This window comes from Triticum aestivum, chromosome 5B, assembly GCF_018294505.1.
Source record: "Triticum aestivum cultivar Chinese Spring chromosome 5B, IWGSC CS RefSeq v2.1, whole genome shotgun sequence".
In the NCBI taxonomy this organism is placed as follows: domain Eukaryota; kingdom Viridiplantae; phylum Streptophyta; class Magnoliopsida; order Poales; family Poaceae; genus Triticum; species Triticum aestivum.
The window spans coordinates 220,858,652-220,876,145 of NC_057807.1; the positions used below are offsets into that span (position 1 = coordinate 220,858,652).

Consider the following 17,494-nt stretch of genomic DNA (forward strand, 5'->3'; position numbering starts at 1 on the left):
ACAAAATTTTTCCTTTTCTATCTACTAACCTACTCCTTTCATCTTATATTGTAAGGAGAAAGGCGTTTTGGTGGCCGAGCTACCTGAAGGCCGGTATCTGGGTCGTGGTTTATCGCGCTATAATGTGTGCTGCTTTATTTTCGTTTTTTTGTACAGTCGCCATTAAGTTGAAATACATCGGTGCCATCATATCCAGTGATGCATTTGTACACGGGCCAGTTCAGTATCTTCTGCACATACGTCGTGTACGTCCTGGGCCATTTTAAATGTCGCATGAGTAGGTGGGTTGTTGGGTGATTAATAATGTTTCTATGGGCCATGTGAACCTGCAGATAGCTTCCCATTTACTTCGAGAGTGAACACCTTTTCTGCCTCGCTAGGCCATTCATCCTCTTATGGCGGCAGCTGGGTTTGCGACAGATCGCCATGGATGGGTTGGAGTTCTTCTTCGAGGAAGCCGAATCAGGACAAGCTCCATCTGATCTTTCAATTTAGACTAGTTTGTTCTAGAGTATATGTCCTACGGTAGCTATCGTTTTTTGGTTCCACTGCCCCATCGTGTCAAATCTGAAAAGGATGATTTCCTGTGGTTCGTTGCAGATTGGTTCCCAGGGTGGATGTCGGTTATCTTTTAGGGGGAGATATCGCTGCTGTGGAATCGGTCGTTGCTTCAATCCATGAAGCTTGCCCGGACCACGCCGATTTCATTTCCTCAGAGCCCACAGCTGGCGTCAGGGATGCAGAGCACTCCCGCAAGCGGCGGCGCCTTGAGGATGCAGCGCTGGATGGAGACGAGATTGACTCATACAATGATGCTAGTGAGGTTCGTTGCCAATTCAAACGATATGCCTCCTGAAGATATCAGCGATGCAACCGTCAGAAAGGAGGAAGATGCAGAGGGCATGTTCGTATCCAACTCAAATGGCTCCAGTTGGACTCGAAGGTAATCAAGTTGTCAACTTTTCATAAAAATGTATTTTTCTAGCTCGTAGATGATAGATTGTTTTGGAAATTTTTAGTTAGCCGCCCATAATGGTGTTTGATTGTGGTTTGAATATCTATTTTTTCTAGACTGTGCAGCCAGAAATGGTCCGTTTTCTGATGGAATTAACTGAATGCATGTGTAACATGTTGATAAACTGCAGAACTAGGATCGGTAAGGCAGCATATGAGAGGGAAATTAATCCAAGCAGGTTCCTGCTCTCGAGGTTTCAATACATGCTTATACTGAGAAAAAAAACTGGTACTGTTGTTAATCAGATACTGGGGACGAGTTTTGATTCGTTTGAGGAAGCTTACAGTTTACCTGCTGAAAAGAATGTTATATGTGATGCACATTATTTTTCTTCGCAGGTGATGATCCAACTTGGATTCCAGGAGGTTCCTCGGAAACATGTCTTGAAACGTTGGACGAGGGAAGCAAGGTATATTTTGCCAGCAGAATTTTTGCGCTGCTAGAAGGATCAAGGTCCTCTGAAGTACTCTTCACGGAGACATAACAACCTGCATTTGTTGTGCCTAGAAATTGTCAAGCTAGGCCACAACAATGTCGATGCATATAGTCTTGCTATGGAGCAGCTGAGAGATGTGAAAACATTACTGGAGCCTGTTGCTGCTATACGCGATGGTATGAGGAGAAATGGCAGCTGATTCTGCAGCTTCAGAGACAGGGAATAAACAACATTTTGGTCCAGCAAAGCAAGCGCATAGTGCATTAGAAGGTTCTGATAGTTTTGCAGCACCTTCAAAGAAGAGACCAACTGCCTAGCACAAGCCGCGATAAGGCACCACACGAGCAGCCATCTGAAAGGACTAGATTTTGTTCCATATGCAGGGGTCAAGCCATCAAAGTCACAAGAGCATCACCTGTCCGCAACGACGTGATCTTCCAAAGGCACCGAGAAGGTTGCCTCGATGCTCCAGATGCAACCTACAAGGTGACAGGAAGAACACTTGCACCTACCAACCCAAGCAAGATTTTCAAGATTGATTTTCAGTACTGCTTATGCTTGAAATTCAGTTTGCTAGCTGAATAATCAACTGTTTGTCAAATGCAAGATTTTCAGAACTGCTTGTGCTTGCATAGTTGTGAGCTTGTTCCTATGTATGTGTCGCTATTGTGCATCACTTGTTTTTAAAAAATCATGTAATGCATTGACGTTGTCATGGTGTTGTGTTCAAGAGTGCGATTTAACCGCTGGATTCTGCTGTTGTTGTTTCTTGGTTATATTTTCATGGGCGTAGTCCGATGTTTGACGTGTGCAAGTTCAGCAACAAAAACCCTTTCATTTGTACCTACGGAATCGATTGATGTTGATCTCCACACAAACCTCATCGCAATCTGGGCACATGATGAGCGGCAGGTGCTGCACTGCTGCTGCCTTGCCCAGGATCGCACCGAGGAAGAGGAAGAAGACATAGCTAGAGTTGTGTTGAGTTGGGGATGGCTGGCCTGCAATGTGCAATGCATCTCAGATATAAATAGGCAGTGGCATAAAATCCCAACGATCGGCTCAAATGGCTCTCTGCTCCACACACGAGCATGACGATTGAGTCAATCCCATGTACCTCACCTGGGACACTTTGCTATGAACATGTGTGGCCGTTTGATGACAACTGTGCGCGCTCCACTGTACGGAGTCCACTACATGAGCTGTCACTGTTGATTTAATATCAATACAGGGTACTAGAAAAAAGGCTTGTCGCTGAAATACGGCAGCTACATGCATGCGTGGCGCTGATCAGTAAACACACGCAACGACACAGATACCGGCCTTCAGGTAGCCCGGCCACCAGAATGCATTTTTGTATTGTAAGACCCTTTTTAACACTACATATCTACTATCTATCTATCTCCTACGCCTATAAAAATAAGAAGTGCGAAGATTCAAAATACCATCCTAACCACGATCTCTGTATGGTCCAGATATGTTGCTAAAACGTGTTTGATCTAAACGCGTGTTTAGCAACCTCCCCATGGCACACTGATAAAATAATAATGTTAAACGCCCACACGTGTGGCATTTAGAAACCCGCCCACGCGCACTTGATGCCGTTTGATCCGTTTGCACGAATTTTAGAGCAATTGCCATCCGGGTCAAAAGCCACGTAAGCAAATGGTGTTGTGCGGGCGAATCACTCCTCGCCCGAACGCGTGTGGCAGCGCACCTTATCCTCTCGCCTCAGGCCCCCCACCCCCACTCCACTCGCTAGAGCAGCTATGGCGGAGCCTTTCCCCCACATCGACGGTGGCCACGCGCCAAGGAGCTCAACCCCCGAGCGACCCCGGCGCCTCTCCCACACCTCCGGTGGCCGGCGAACGCCGACTAGCGCAGCCAGGTTTCTTCCCACCGCCCCGTGCCGCTCCTCTTCTTCCCCCTCTGCTAGTAATCCCCTCTCTATATGTATCTTTGTGGTGACCAGTAGGTGGCCGGCGAGATGGGCGGTGGCAGGCATGAGGGGCGGGAAGGGGCGCGTTGGTGGTGAGCACCGGGTGGACCCTTCTTCTCCCATGGCGGCTTGGGTGGCGGTGAGGGAGAGCTGCGTCGTTTTCCCGGCTGTGAGGGGGAGGTCCAGGGGACCGGATGGCTGAAGTGGAGGAGGCGAGCGCGCGCGGCTACTTCTGGGGTTCGAGCTCCGCCGCACACCAGTCTATCTGCGTGCTGCCGCCGCGCTACTCGCCAACTCCTGCTCCGGGAACGACGGCGGCGGGCCGGCGGGTGTCCCTGGTGGGGCTCGGCCTCCGTGGTGGGTGCAGGCGCGGGCCGGAGCTACTCGACCCGGTGGGCAAGCGCCACCCCATGTTCGTTGTCAACATCGATGGGCTTGTGGTCGTGGGAGGCAACAGCTTGTTCGTCAGGGCGTCGCGGTAGCCCAGCAACTACTGCAATCACGACGACATCCGCGTGCTCGATGTGATCTTCAGGAAGGCCCGCCTGCTCCGTGCTCCTCCGGCACCCGTTGCCATGGAGGTTTGATTTTCCCTCTCTCAGTTTCGTGTGTTGTGTGTTCATGCACACGGCAGCAGGGAGATTTTTTTTGTTTGATCAATCATCTGAGTGCAGTTTTCAATCTGATAATTTAGCCTTTGTTTAGAATTGGATGGATAGTCTGTAGTTTCCACGGGCAGTTTTCGAGCATGCAGTGATGGCAACTTTAGAGTCATGGCAATTTTTGATGATGCCATGGTAAATTTCAGAGGCATGGCAAATTTAACACCCATGGCATTTTAAGTTGGTCATATAGCTTAAACATGTGTACCTGTAGTAGTACCCTAGGTCACAGGGCTGTTAATTATCTGGTGTTGTTATCTACAGTATACATGTGGTTAGATTGAGGTCAGAAATCATGGCAGCTGTTAAACTTTTATCGATGGCAATTCTATAACGTATATTTCTATTTATAAGCAAAACACCATGGAAATTTTAGTTTATTGACCATGGCAAATTTAGTTTATTGATCATGGCAAACTGATTTTATCTGATCATGTCAAATTTAGTTTATTTGGTTCATGACAAATTTAGTTTATTTGGTTCATGTCGAATTTAGTTTACTAGTCATAGCAAATTTCATTTTTTTAACACGCCCACGACAATGTTTATGCTTTTGTTTCTTACTTAACCACGGCAAATTTAGTTTATTGATAATGGCAAATTTAGTTTATTGACCAAGGCAAATTTAGTTTATTGATCATGGCAAACTGATTTTATTTGCTCATGTCAAATTTAGTTTATTTGGTTCATGGAAAATTCAGTTTACTAGTCATGGTAAATTTAGTTTTTTTAACACGCCCATGACAATCTTTATGCTTTTGTTTCTTAGTTAACCACGACATTTTTAGTTTGTTGATGATGGCAAATTTAGTTTGTTGGCTATGGCAAAATTAGTTTATTGATCATGGCAAACTGATTTTATTTGATCATGTCAAATTTTGTTTATTTGGTTCATGGCAAATTTAGTTTACTAGTCATGGCGAATTTCAAATCGTGGTAAATTTTAGTTTACGTGAATTTCGCCGTGGCAAGTTTTGATACGAATCTACCATGGCATTTTTCTTGTTTATACGGGACTTTCAACTTTTTGTGTTTTTTTCACACACGGCAAATTCATCATACAAACAAGCGGCAATTCTTGATACGAATTTGCCATGGCAATTTTCTCGTTCATATTTTTTGATTTTCAACCTTTTGTGTTTTTTACACACGCGGCAAATTCATCATACCAAAACATGGCAATTCTTGATACAAATCTGCCATGCCAAGTTTTGATACGTTTCAAATCACGGCAATTTAGTTTACATGATTTTTTCTGTCATGGCAAGTTTCAATATGAATCTGCCATGGCAATTTTTCTTGGTAATGGCAAAATTAGTTTACGTGAATTTCTGCCGTGCCAATTTTCCTGTTCATATTTATAATTTTTTAACTTTTCTGTTTTTTACACACGTGGCAAATTCATCATACCAGAACATGGCAATTATTGATATAAGTCTGCCGTGCCTAGTTTTGATACAAATTTGGTTTATTGATCATGGCAAAATTTAGTTTGTTGGTTCATGGCAAATTTAGTTTTTGGTTCATGGCAAATTTAGTTTACAATTCATGGCAAATTTATTTTAGTGATCATGGCAATTTAGTTTAAATGATTTTTTCTGCCATGGCAAGTTTCAATATGAATCTGCCATGGCAATGTTTCTTGTTCATGGCAAATTTAGTTTACATGAATTTCGTCGTGGCAAGTTTTGATACGAATTTGCCATGACACGTTTCTTGTTCATAGGTGAATTCCAAACCTTTTGTGTTTTTCAACACACATTAAATTCATCATACAAAACACGGCAACTCTTTGATACCAATCTGCCATGGCAAATCTCTTTGTTCATACTTGATTTTCAACATTTTGTGTTTTTTCTCACACACGGCAAAATTCTCCTTCGAAACATGGCAATTTTGATTAAACTTTCATGGCATTTTTAATTAAAAATGCAATTGCATTTTTATCTTTTATTGCCTTGTCAAATTTGTGTGTTCTTTTCACATGAATTTTTCAACTTTTTGCGTTTTTTCACATGGCAATATTGATTTTTGTTGTCATGGCAGATTTGTCATATTTCATTTTGGGCATTATATGTGTTCATAAACCTTTGCCATCGTTACAAAACAAATATAAACCTTTGTTCATGGTTAAACTCGAATGACATTTTCTGCTATTTTCAAAGCAATTGATGGCATTTTTTAGTATCCGAGCAAAATCTGGGCCTTTATTTGTACAGAAAAAACCAAAAACTGGGCCTTTTCATTTAATTTGTTGTTGGTGGGCTTTTCCCCCTTTTTCCACTGGGAAAAGGAATCTGGTCTGATGGAGGCGTGTGCGGTGTGGGTTCCCCTGTCAAACGAATTCGTACTTGAGATCGATCCCATTTGTACCGTAGGAGTCGTGCGGTAGGATGCTCCTCCTATCACACGTGTAGGCAGTTCTTACATTCGCCCACACAAAATCGTGTGGGCTGCCTGCGGGATATGACACACAGGGTCGTGTGGGCGGGTGTCCATCGTGCCACACGTGTGACAGTTATCGCGACCCTAATAAACGTGCACGCACGACGCCCACCTCTCCCGTCCTCCCTTTCCCGGCTCACGCGCTGCGATCCCCTACCCGTCGCCTACCTCACTCGCCGCGTCATCCGCAACATGCCTACCGCTCTCACCTCCCCGCCGCCTGCCCCATTCTCCGCCCGGCTGTTCGCCCCACATGTCGCCCGCCCTCTTCTTCCTTCTCCTCAACGCAAGCCCTCGCTCTCTCCCCTGCCTCACAATGACGACGGTGGCCCATCTACCTCGAGATCGACAATGATGGTGGTTGGGGTGGCTAGACAGAGAACCCTAGCCGCAATGGTGACGGTGTGGCACCTTCCCCCAAAGACCTCCATGGATCTGCGTCGCCTCCCTCCTCCAAATCCAAGGACAACCGAGGTGGGCTCTTCCATCTGTCAATACTCTCCTCCCCTTCCCTCTCTGGTCCCTTATTGGTTCTTTTGTTTGATTCCAGTAGCAGGGGACTTCCATGGACGAGGACGACAACCGTAACATGTGGGACCCCATGACCGAGCCCCGACAAGCTCGTAGACGACATCAGGCTGACCTCTACCTCGAAGGCGACCTCAAGATATAACACGTGTACGAGGGTGACCTCTGCAAAAGTTTGTTTAGCTAAATACGTATTACTGAAAACATCCAGGCACTATTCAGTACCCAAGTACTGAATATTGCTAAACGTTGATGAATTTTAGCTGTTTGGTGAGTAGCTATGCAGAAGATTATGTTTCAGAAGTATTATTATTGAAGACGTAGAGTATCACTACAGCTCCTGCAGAAGAACGAGATCATTAACATGGTTAAAGTTCTGATGTTCTGGTTGTAGTTTTATGATACTAGAATCCTTCGTTTGCTCCATTTTGTTGGTGATATTGCACTCTACTCTGTTATGCTCACGGTTCATCTTCATGTAATTTTAAAATTCAGTGTGCACGTCTTTCTCTGTTTGCTCCTTTTTGTTGGTGACGATGCAATCTACTATGTTATGTTCACCTTCCTGTATTGGCTTGGCTATGATTTGCTAGTTGATGCGTCGCCTAACAATTCTGCATTCCAGGTATGCTCAAAAAAAAGGTATAGTTTCTGATCCTTATGTCTAAAATATATATTTCTACAATTCTTAATAAAACCTATGGAATTGTATGGAATGAATGTTGTTATGTGATTAAATCCCATGTGTAAGAGGATCAGTTAGCCCACTAGAATAAAAGCTCTGAATCATGTAAGGGCATCTCCAGCCGCGCCCCCAAGAAGGCCTCCCCAGGCGTTTTTTCGCGCCGGCCTCGAAAAAACGGCCCAGTCGCGCCCCCAGGAGCCCGATTTTCGTCGGCTTGGGCCGAAAACAGCGCCGGCAGACCCAGCCCGAACCCGGCGCGCTGGGGGGCGCCGGGCGAACTTTTTTGGCGCGAAGAAACCGCGGGCCCGCCGCGTCAGTGACACGGCTCTCTTCTCGGCCCTTCGTCGTCCTCATCGCCTCGTTTCCCGCGGCGAATCAAAGCCAAAACTGCCGCGCGCTGCCGCGCCGGTCAGCCTGCGCCATGATGCCTCACGGGCGGTGCAGTGAAGGCCGGACGACGCGCGTCCCTCGCCCTCCCTCGCCCCGCCACGCGTACGCACGGTGCCACGCGTGTGGGCGGCGCCTCGGCCTATATATGACGCGCCCCGGCGCACTAGGCGACTCACACTTCCCGCCGTCGTCGTTCCTCCCTCTCCTCTCCTCTCTTTCGCCGTCTCCAGTTCAAACCCATGGCCGAGCGCTTCGCAGGCGACGGCGCGGCGGCGAACGGCTTCGGCCGCCGCCATCTTCATGAAGACGAGGCTCGCCTCCTTTACGAGGCCGAGTACCCGGTCCCGCCGGACATGCGGGTGCCTGGGGCGTGGAGGATCAGAGCGGGCGGCGTGCCGACGCCCCCGATACCCACCGGCGCGGCGCGGCGTGCGGAGATCGCACGCATCCGCTCGAACTTGCCGCGTGCGGCGAGGGAGGGGCCACGGTACGTCCCCGACAGCCCGCTCTGGGAACCGTACTTCCGCCGCCGTCACGCCCAGCAGCTCGAGGCCACCAACGGCGTCGTGCCCTTCGGCACGCTCAACTCCGCCGGCCGGCGTCGGTGGTGGGGCGTGCCAGGGCGCACGTTGGAGGTCGTCCTCGAGTACATCGAGGGCGGCAACACGCCGCGCCTCGACTACCCCGCTCCCCCTTCCTTCTCACGCCGCCGGGGAAGCTCCTGGACCCCGAGGCGCATGGAGACCGGGGGGTCCTCCTCCTCGTCCGGCGGCTCGCCCTGCCTCCGCCCCGTCAAGCCGGAGCCCCAGGGCACACCGGTCGCCGCACGCACCCGCAGTTCCGGCGTCCGCATCGGCGCCAACGCCTCTCCACCCACCGGCCGCTTCGTCCTCGTCGAGCCCAAGCCGGAGCCCGGCCTCCCCGCGGAGTACGAGGAGATAGCCCGGCGCGGCTTCTCCGACGAGGACGCCATGCAGTGGGCGCGGGATGAATACCTTCGCGACGAGACGGTTCGGCAGCGCCGGGCCCTGGAGGAGATCGCCGCCCGCAAACGTGGGCGCGAGGACGAGCACGGCGTCATGATCCTCGACAGCGACGACGACGACGCCCCCGGACCTTCCAACCCGCCGCGCCAACCGGGGGAGGGATGCAGCATGGACGGTGGAGGCGTAGGCGGGGGCGAAGACGACGACGACGACGAGGGCAGCGGTGACTACACGCAGTTCTACAGCCTCCTCGGCATGTAGAACCGCATGGGCGGGCGGCGAGGCGGGCGGCGAGGGAGACGGCGGGGGTAGCCCGCGGTAGTTTTTTCTTTTTTTGTAAAATATGTTTAAGTTTGAACGAACTCGCCGATGTTTGCGTTAAAATTTGAGTTGTTTTGCGCTGTGTTTGACTTTTTTGCACGAACCGTGGGCGCCGCGACTGGGGGGCATCACGCCCCCAGTGCGCGGTTTAGCGCCGGTGCGCCCCCAGGGGGCGATTTTTTGCCCCTCCTGAGGGGCCAACGGCTGAAGATGCCCTAACTTCTGCAACTACCAAATGCTAAGATTTTGCCATGAAAGAGAAACTGGTTTCATTTGTCTACTGCTGTCATGATTGGTCAGACATGGTAGACTACACATGGCAGAGCTATGCCCTAGAATACACGTCAGTAACCACTTCCAAGGGAAAAAACATAGAATATTCTGGCAGCCATATGAGTGTATCACTTGTATTTGTTAGCACCTTTTTAATTACACAATACTCTATTGCCTCTAATCTAATGTGGTGTGGTGTCAGTCTTTTTCGAGAAATGCAAAGGACCTTTGCATTTCATTTCATGGAAAAGGTAGAACAAGCCTCCTAGGAGGTGATGGGTGCAGAGTTATACAAGCTATCAATGGACGTCCCAGGTTGCGGGCAGAACAACCCGAAGCCCCTGGGCTCCTGCCTTTACCCAGCAGCGGGACTCCTCCTTGATCCTATCCACTAGTAGATCGATGGATGGCGTGGCGTTGTCGAATACACACGCATTCTTGTGCTTCCATAGCATCCAGGCGATGGACTTGAGAGCCTTCTGGTGCGCCGGCGGCGCGAGCTCTTTCGCGCGCAGCCACCACTCCATGACCGTGGGCTCCTGAGTGGGGATTTGGACCGGAATATGCAGCCAGTCGAGTACGATGTGCCATGCCTAACGGGCAAAGGGGCAGTTCAGCAGCAGGTGCTGGATAGACTCCATGGCCTGGTCGCAGAAAAGGCATCGAGGATGATGCTGCAAACCACGTCGCACAAGCCTCTCAGCAGTCCAGTAGCGATCCTGTGCGGCGAGCCAATGGAAAAATTTGACCCGTGCAGGCGCCCAACTCTTCCAAACCAACTTCCAGGAAAGGCACCAAGTGGCTCCCTGTAAACTGGCAGTATAGCATGAGCGCGTCGAGTAGAGTCCGTTGTCGGTCCACCTCCAGAGCAAGCGATCTGGCTCGTTCCTCAGGGTGGTGTGGCACACTGCCTGCCAAAGCAACAGGTATTGGCCTATCTCATGCAGGCCCATATTTCCCTGTATATCACGAGCCCAAGAGTTACCCGCTAGCCCTTCAGCCACCGTCCTGGCGTTGCGTTGACGCTTAGGAATGCATTAGTAGAGCAGGGGGGCGATTTCACAGACGGCCTGTCCGCCAATCCAGCGATCCTCCCAAAATAGCGTCGTCAAGCCATCTCCAATGATCATGGTAGTGGAGGCGAAGAAAAGCGCCCGCTCCTCGTGCGAGAACTGGAAGTCCAGCCCTTGCCAAGCACGGTCCGGAGCAACGCGGGCGAACCACATCCAGCATAGGCGAAGCGCAAGGCCAGTGTGTTCCAGATCTCGGACTCCTAGTCCACCATACTCGAGGGGCCGACACACATGGCTCCAATTGACATGGCAGTGACCACCGTTGGCCATGGCTCGCCCAGCCCACAAGAAGCCTTGCTGAATCTTCACCCAGCTGCTTGAGCGTCTTCTTAGGGGGGGGCGAACGCAAGCAGCTGGTGCACGGGTATCGCATTGAGGACCGATTTGACGAGGGCAAGGCGCCCAGCTTTGTTCATCAGCCATGCCTTCCAGGTAGGAAGCCTAGCAGCCACTGTATCAACAAGGGGCTGCAGCTGGGTGGCCGAAGGCCGTCGCGTCGACAGCGTGATGCCCAGATAAGTGATGGGCAGCTGCATCACCGGGCAGCCCAGCAGGGCGATCACCTCGTGTCCCTAGATGTCGTCGTGCAGGACGGTGGCAGAGCTCTTCGCATAGTTAACCAGCAGCCCACTCGTTTTGCCGAACACGGTCAAGATACCCTTGATGGCAGCGACGTCCTCCGGCGTGGCGTGGCAGAAAAGTATCACATCGTCGGCGTAGAGGGAGATCACCGGAATCGGGCGTCGGGGATGCAACTGTTGCAGGATGCCCACGTCGAGAGCGCGGCGCATCAGCCGCCCAAGCGTGTCCACAGCGAGGACAAAGAGTTGGGGAGACATGGAGTCGCCCTGACGCAGGCCACTGCGGTGCCAAATCGGGGGGCCTGGCTCACCGTTCATCAAGACACGGGTGCTAGACGTCGAAAGCAGGATCGCCATCCACTCCCGGAATCTGTCCCCGAACCCATATTGGCGCAAAACCTCAAAGAGGAATGGCCATGATATGGAGTCAAAGGCGCGCGTGAGGTCAAGCTTGAGCATGATCCGAGGGGGCCCGAGTTGGTGAAGCATCCTAAGGGATTGCCTAACGAGGATGAAGTTGTCATGGAGGCTCCTGCCGGTGATGAACGCATTCTGGTTGCGACTGACCAAGCTGTCCAATATGGGGGCAAGCCGCAAAGAAAGAACCTTGGTGAAGATCTTGGCCCTGCTCTTCCAAGCCAGCAAGATGCCGCCCCGCGTGCCAAGGGCCGGGAGGTAAGTGTAGTCGTCAAATTCAGAACCGAGGGTGTCAAGGACAACAGACGAACAGAGCAACTCCATCTTAGTTTCCTGCAAGCATACACTGGAGGAGGCAGTGGTCTCCAACAGCGAGCGGATGGCGAAGCGTCGGCTCCGCAAATTCAGGCTGCGCATGTTCCACACAATGATCTTAAGGTCGTGATCCATGGACAGTGGATCGACGGGGTGCGTGGGCAGACGTCAACTATGTCGTGCAAGCAACCTCGACCTGTGCCGTGGCGATCGGCAGGCTGGACAGGCATGCTGGGATCTTGCGATTAACCAGCGCGGCCATGGCCTTGAGCACTGGGAGAGGGATGGGCACTGCGAACATGCCGTCGTAGGCCTTCATCTCGGCGGGGGTGATCTTCTGATTCGTCCCAATGATCCCCAGGGTACGCAGGATTTGGACGTGCGCATGTCTCTCGGCGGTGGGGGGCACCGCCGTCGGGGGTGTCGAGGCAGCCAAGCGGCCACGACGAGGGGAGAAGTTGAGGGGCTTGCGCGGCCTCCTCCCTGGCGTCGGCAGAGCTGCGGCGATGTGCTTGGTAGTGGCGGCCAGGAATTCCCCCAGCGTTAAGGAGCTAGGAGCAGAGGCGCGAGCGTGTGATCGGCGCATGGTGATCGGCGGGGATGCGAAATGCTCAACAGCAGGCGAGCTAGGGCCCTGGTGAACGCGCTCAGGCATGCGGGCCTCCATGTTGGGCCTCTGTAGAATAGATACATGGGGTGAGGGCCCAGGGTCTTCGGTGGGCTGGGCCAGAAGCGGGTGTGGGGAAACCACCGGGGGAGTAGGGCATGTGATGGGGCGCTCCTCCCCACCCGCCGCGGCACGCGCATGGGACCCGGAGGACCGGTCAGCCGTGACAGAGCCGTCGTCAGGTGGGAGGGCAGGTGAGGCGCCGCTTTGCCCCGACAAGCTGGCCGACACAGGCTGTGGGTCTGGCCCCGCGCACACATCAGGCAGACCCCGACAAATCCTTGGATCAGGAGCGCCAGAGGCAGGGCCCACGCCATCAGCCTCGGGAGCATCCAGAGTTGCGAGATTCAAATCTCGGGATCCTTCCTGAGTGTTCGCCACGAATGGGGCAATGCCACTTGGCTCGTGGCCTGACTCCGCGCTGGCAGTTGGGGCAGCCAGGGGGCCACCGACTGGCGCGCTATGCGCATCCCCGACATCTCCTGTAGCGTCTGGAGCCCTGCCAGCCTGATCCTCTGCCAAAGTCTGTTTTAGCTTTCTTTTGCGCCTCCCTTTTTTGGCACGGCCACGCAGGTTGGTGGGGCCATGCTGATCCCGCTGTTGATCCAGCTGACCGCGCAGCCCTGGCCAAGATTCCATGTCGCAGCTGCGGTGGTGTACGGCCGGCCACGCAGCCGCGGACGGTGGCGCGACGGACACGCCATCGGAGCGTGCAGCGTGATTCCCAGCCCGCCAACCTAGAGAGTCGACGGCCATGCCTTCAACACGACGAGACTACGGCGCCTTCGTACATCGGCGTTTGCGGCCGCGGCGACGCGCACGGCCAGGGCCCGTGCCTCGATCAGGGTTAGTGCCAGCGCCGGCGCCACCGCCGGCAGGGCCGTCGCCAGCGCCAGCGTGGGAGGCTAGGGCGTCATTCCTCTCCGCACGAGCCAGCGCGATGAAGATCGGGTAGGTAAGAGTTCGGATGGTCGGCGCATCCGAGCTCACACGCGCGGGGATCTGTTCCACGATTTCCGGGACGGCGGAGGCGATCCGGCGGAGGCGACGGCGGAGGCGATCCGGCGCAGGTCCACGAAGAGTATCAACCTGAGCCCCTCACTTCGCTGTAGAGGGAAGAACTTCGCCGCCGGAACATGGATGCGCTACACACTCCTATCGTCGGAGAAACCCCCGAGGCTCGTGCCTTAGAGGATGCGCGCTTGGCCAACTTGGCTGAGCGCACTCGACTGGAGAACCTCCAGCGAGCACTCGACGAGCGTGCGCGGCAGCGGGTTCCAGACTCCAGTCGACGTCAACTCTTTCCGCCACCGACTCAGGTATATCGAACTCCGATTCAGAATTTAGCAGCTGCAGCCCGTATAGTAGAATCGATTCAGCCTTCCCAGTCAGAGGCTGGCAGAGGTTTGTTACAGATCAGAGCATTACTCCGGGCAGCAGGAGATCAAAATTCAGCTGTATCACAGTCGCGGAATAGGATTCACAGCAGATCCATTGCTGCAAATACAGTCCAGTCGGCCCATAGCCAAAGATCGCCCCCGAGGCGTGAGGGACATGAGGACCGGCATGATCAGTACAGGAACCGGGAGCAGTATGATGACCGACTCGATCGCGATGGTCGATATCGAGTGCCCACCCCTCCCCCAAGGGGTGGATCGTACGCGCCTCGACAGCAGGATGACAAACGCCATCACAGTGTTGGGCGAAGGATTTTAGTCGACCCCAGGGAACCAGGCTTTGATGCGAGATCCATTATCGTTCAAGGTTTGGTCGACAGGAACAGAGCTCACCGAGAAGGTCATGACAGAGATGTACCCACCAGCAGCAGAGTACACGTCTCAGGACCAGAGTGTTTTAGCAGAGCCATCAGGGCCGCGGTGATTCCTCCCAACTTCAGGTTGGTGACTAGAGTCAGTAAGTTCACTGGTGAGTCTAAGCCTGATACTTGGCTTGAGGACTACCGAGTGGTTGTTTAGATTGGCGGCGGCAACGATGAGGTGGCCATGAAACACCTGCCTCTTATGTTGGAGGGTTCGGCCAGAGCATGGTTGAATCAGTTAGCACCCAATAGCATTTACACTTGGGAGGATCTTGCCCGAGTGTTTGTCACAACATTTGAGGGAACTTGCAAGCGTCTAGTAGGGTTGACAGAGTTACAGTCTTGTGTGCAGAAGTCGAATGAAACTCTGAGGGATTACATCCAGAGATGGATCACGTTGCAACACACAGTAGAGAACGTATCTGATCACCAGGCAGTCTGTGCCTTCAAGGAAGGTGTTAAGTACAGAGAGCTAAACCTAAAATTCGGTCGGACCAGAGTATGACTCTGAGTCAAATGATGGAGATTGCCACCAAGTATGCCAATGGTGAAGAAGAGGATCGACTCCGGAGTGGCAAGCACAAATCAATCGCCCATGAAACCGGAGGAGGGAACTCCAGTCAGAAGCAAAAGCGGAAAGCCGAGCCAGCTGCTCCTGGAGAAGCCTTGGCCGTGACTCACGGGAAGTTTAAAGGGAAGCCCAAAGGGTCTTGGAACCCTAAGAAGGTGAAGGACAAGGAAGGGAATGACGTGATGGATTTGCCGTGTCACATTCACACGAATAAAGATGAAGAGGGTAAATTCATTTACCCAAAACATACCACTCGATAGTGTCGACTCTTGATCCAGTAATTCCAGAGGAAACAACTCAAAGATAAGGAAAAGGAGTCGGACAAAGTTGAAGACAAAGAAGACAGTGATGATGGATATCCCCAGGTCAATTCCACCCTGATGATTTTTGCTGATGTAGAAAGCAAAAGTCAATTGAAAGTTATCAACCAAGTGGTGAATATGGTTGCTCCGGCGACGCCCAGTTATCTGAAATGGTCTCAGACTGCCATCACATTCGACCAGTCCGACCATTCGACACACATAGCCACCCCTGGGAGGCAAGCTTTGGTGGTCGACCCAGTCGTCGAAGGCACTCGACTGACTAAAGTCTTGATGGATGGTGGCAGTGGCCTGAATATATTATATGCAGAGACGTTGAAAGGGATGGGCATTCTGATGTCCAGACTCAGTACCAGCAACATGAGTTTCCATGGAGTCATTCTTGGAAAGAAGGCTGAGTCACTTGGCCAAATTGCTCTTGATGTGGTTTTCGGTGATTCCAAGAATTACCGCAAAGAAAAGTTGACGTTTGAAGTTGTGGATTTCCAGAGTGCTTATCACGCTATTTTGGGCAGGCCAGCTTATGCACGTTTCATGGCTCGACCATGTTATGTGTACCTCAAATTGAAGATGCATGGTCCCAAAGGTGTGATCACCATTACTGGTAATCGGAAGAAGGCAGAAGAGTATTTTTAGAAAGGCTCAAAGATCGCTGATGCTCACATGGCAGTGGTAGAGCTGCAGGAATACCAAAAAACTGCAGATCCGAGTGATTTGTTGCGAGCCAAGAAGCCTGCTATGGAATCAGTGTTTCAGTCGTCTGGTGAGACAAAACCGATTCTGATAGAGGCAAAGGTGTCCCGTCTTTCGATGAGATGATGGATATCGCTTTGGTGGAAGTCGACTTTGACGATCCGACTACGAACGTGCGAGGACGTCGCGCCTTAGCAATCGCTAAACCAACTCCGAGAGGTTATTGACCACGCCGGAGCACGATCAACCTGACCACGAGGGTCTGTTTCCTGCGAGCAAACGAAGAACAAGCAAGAAACTAAGATTGCAATCTGGATATTGCGAATATAAGATGAAAGCTTTATTGATCAAGGTGGGGTTCTGTGACGCCTTTGTCTGGTCGTTGAACACAAACGAAGTATGCGAAGTTGCAGCTATGGCGAACTTTTAATCTAAACAAAACCCAAAGTCTAAATGGTGCCCTAAGGGCTATATATATGGAGGAAGAGAGGGGGAATTTCGTGGCCCTTGGTGGAGGGGTCCGAAATCAACCCTATCTCTTGTTTCCCCACACATACGGACTCTAAAAATAGCCTATACTAATGTATTTCGAAATTACATGGGCCTGGCCCAATAAAAAGGTGACGCAACACCTATAATAGCCTCTCGACGAAATTTATGAAGTGGCATCTTGTATATTTCATCCAAGGCTTCATGCACTCTTATGGTGGCCTCAAAGACTTGAAATCATCACTCGTAACTCCGTTCTTGTTCCCCTTGCGCATGCCATCATCTCCATGCTTTCTCTTGCTCCAATGTTCATCCTTCTCCAAGCTAGGCCCTTCATTTGTAAGCAAAACAAATGTATCCAATTTAGGCAGCATCATATTCTCATGAACATTAGAATCATTACCAAGAAACGAAAGTACCTGGTAATTTAGTTGGCGTGCGCGAGCTCTAGTAATTGGTCCAGTATGTATAGCAGCAGGGGCTGTGGGTGTAACAATGGTATTGATGTCCTCATCATCCTCCCCTTCTTGAAATGAAGTCGTCCTCGACGGAAGTTCATCTTCCTCACCCAAATAAGGCTTCAAATCTGCAATGTTAAAAGTGGGACTAACCCCAAAATCTGCAGGCAACTCAAGTTTGTATGCATTATCATTTATTTTCTCTAACACCTTAAAGGGACCATCAGCAAGTGGCATTAGCTTTGATTTGCGCAAATCAGGAAATCTATCTTTACGCAAATGTAACCAAACAAGATCTCCAAGTGCAAATACAACATGTTTTCTACCCTTATCGCCAGCAAGTTTATATTTAGCATTCATACGCTCAGTGTTTTCCTTAGTTAACTCATGCATTTTTAAAATCAATTCAGC

At 51.3% G+C, this 17,494-nt stretch overlaps 1 protein-coding gene across 3 annotated transcripts; it reads left to right on the forward strand.

Moving 5' to 3' along the window:
- The first annotated feature begins 21 nt into the window (after positions 1-21).
- Positions 22-2,202, forward strand: LOC123111088 (uncharacterized). 3 transcript variants are annotated; one of them, XM_044531772.1, is made up of 5 exons: positions 25-245; positions 333-943; positions 1,146-1,243; positions 1,354-1,424; positions 1,523-2,202. In XM_044531772.1, exons 2-5 carry the CDS (start codon positions 678-680, stop codon positions 1,535-1,537), a joined length of 450 nt encoding a protein of 149 aa, XP_044387707.1. In that variant the 5' UTR covers positions 25-245; positions 333-677; the 3' UTR covers positions 1,538-2,202. The 3 variants fall into 3 exon arrangements, 2 of the variants coding, with proteins under 2 accessions (XP_044387707.1, XP_044387706.1); XM_044531771.1 differs by having other exon boundaries at positions 30-245; positions 1,354-2,202; XR_006454083.1 differs by lacking the exon at positions 1,146-1,243 and having other exon boundaries at positions 22-245; positions 1,354-2,202.
- The last annotated feature ends 15,292 nt before the right edge of the window (positions 2,203-17,494 follow it).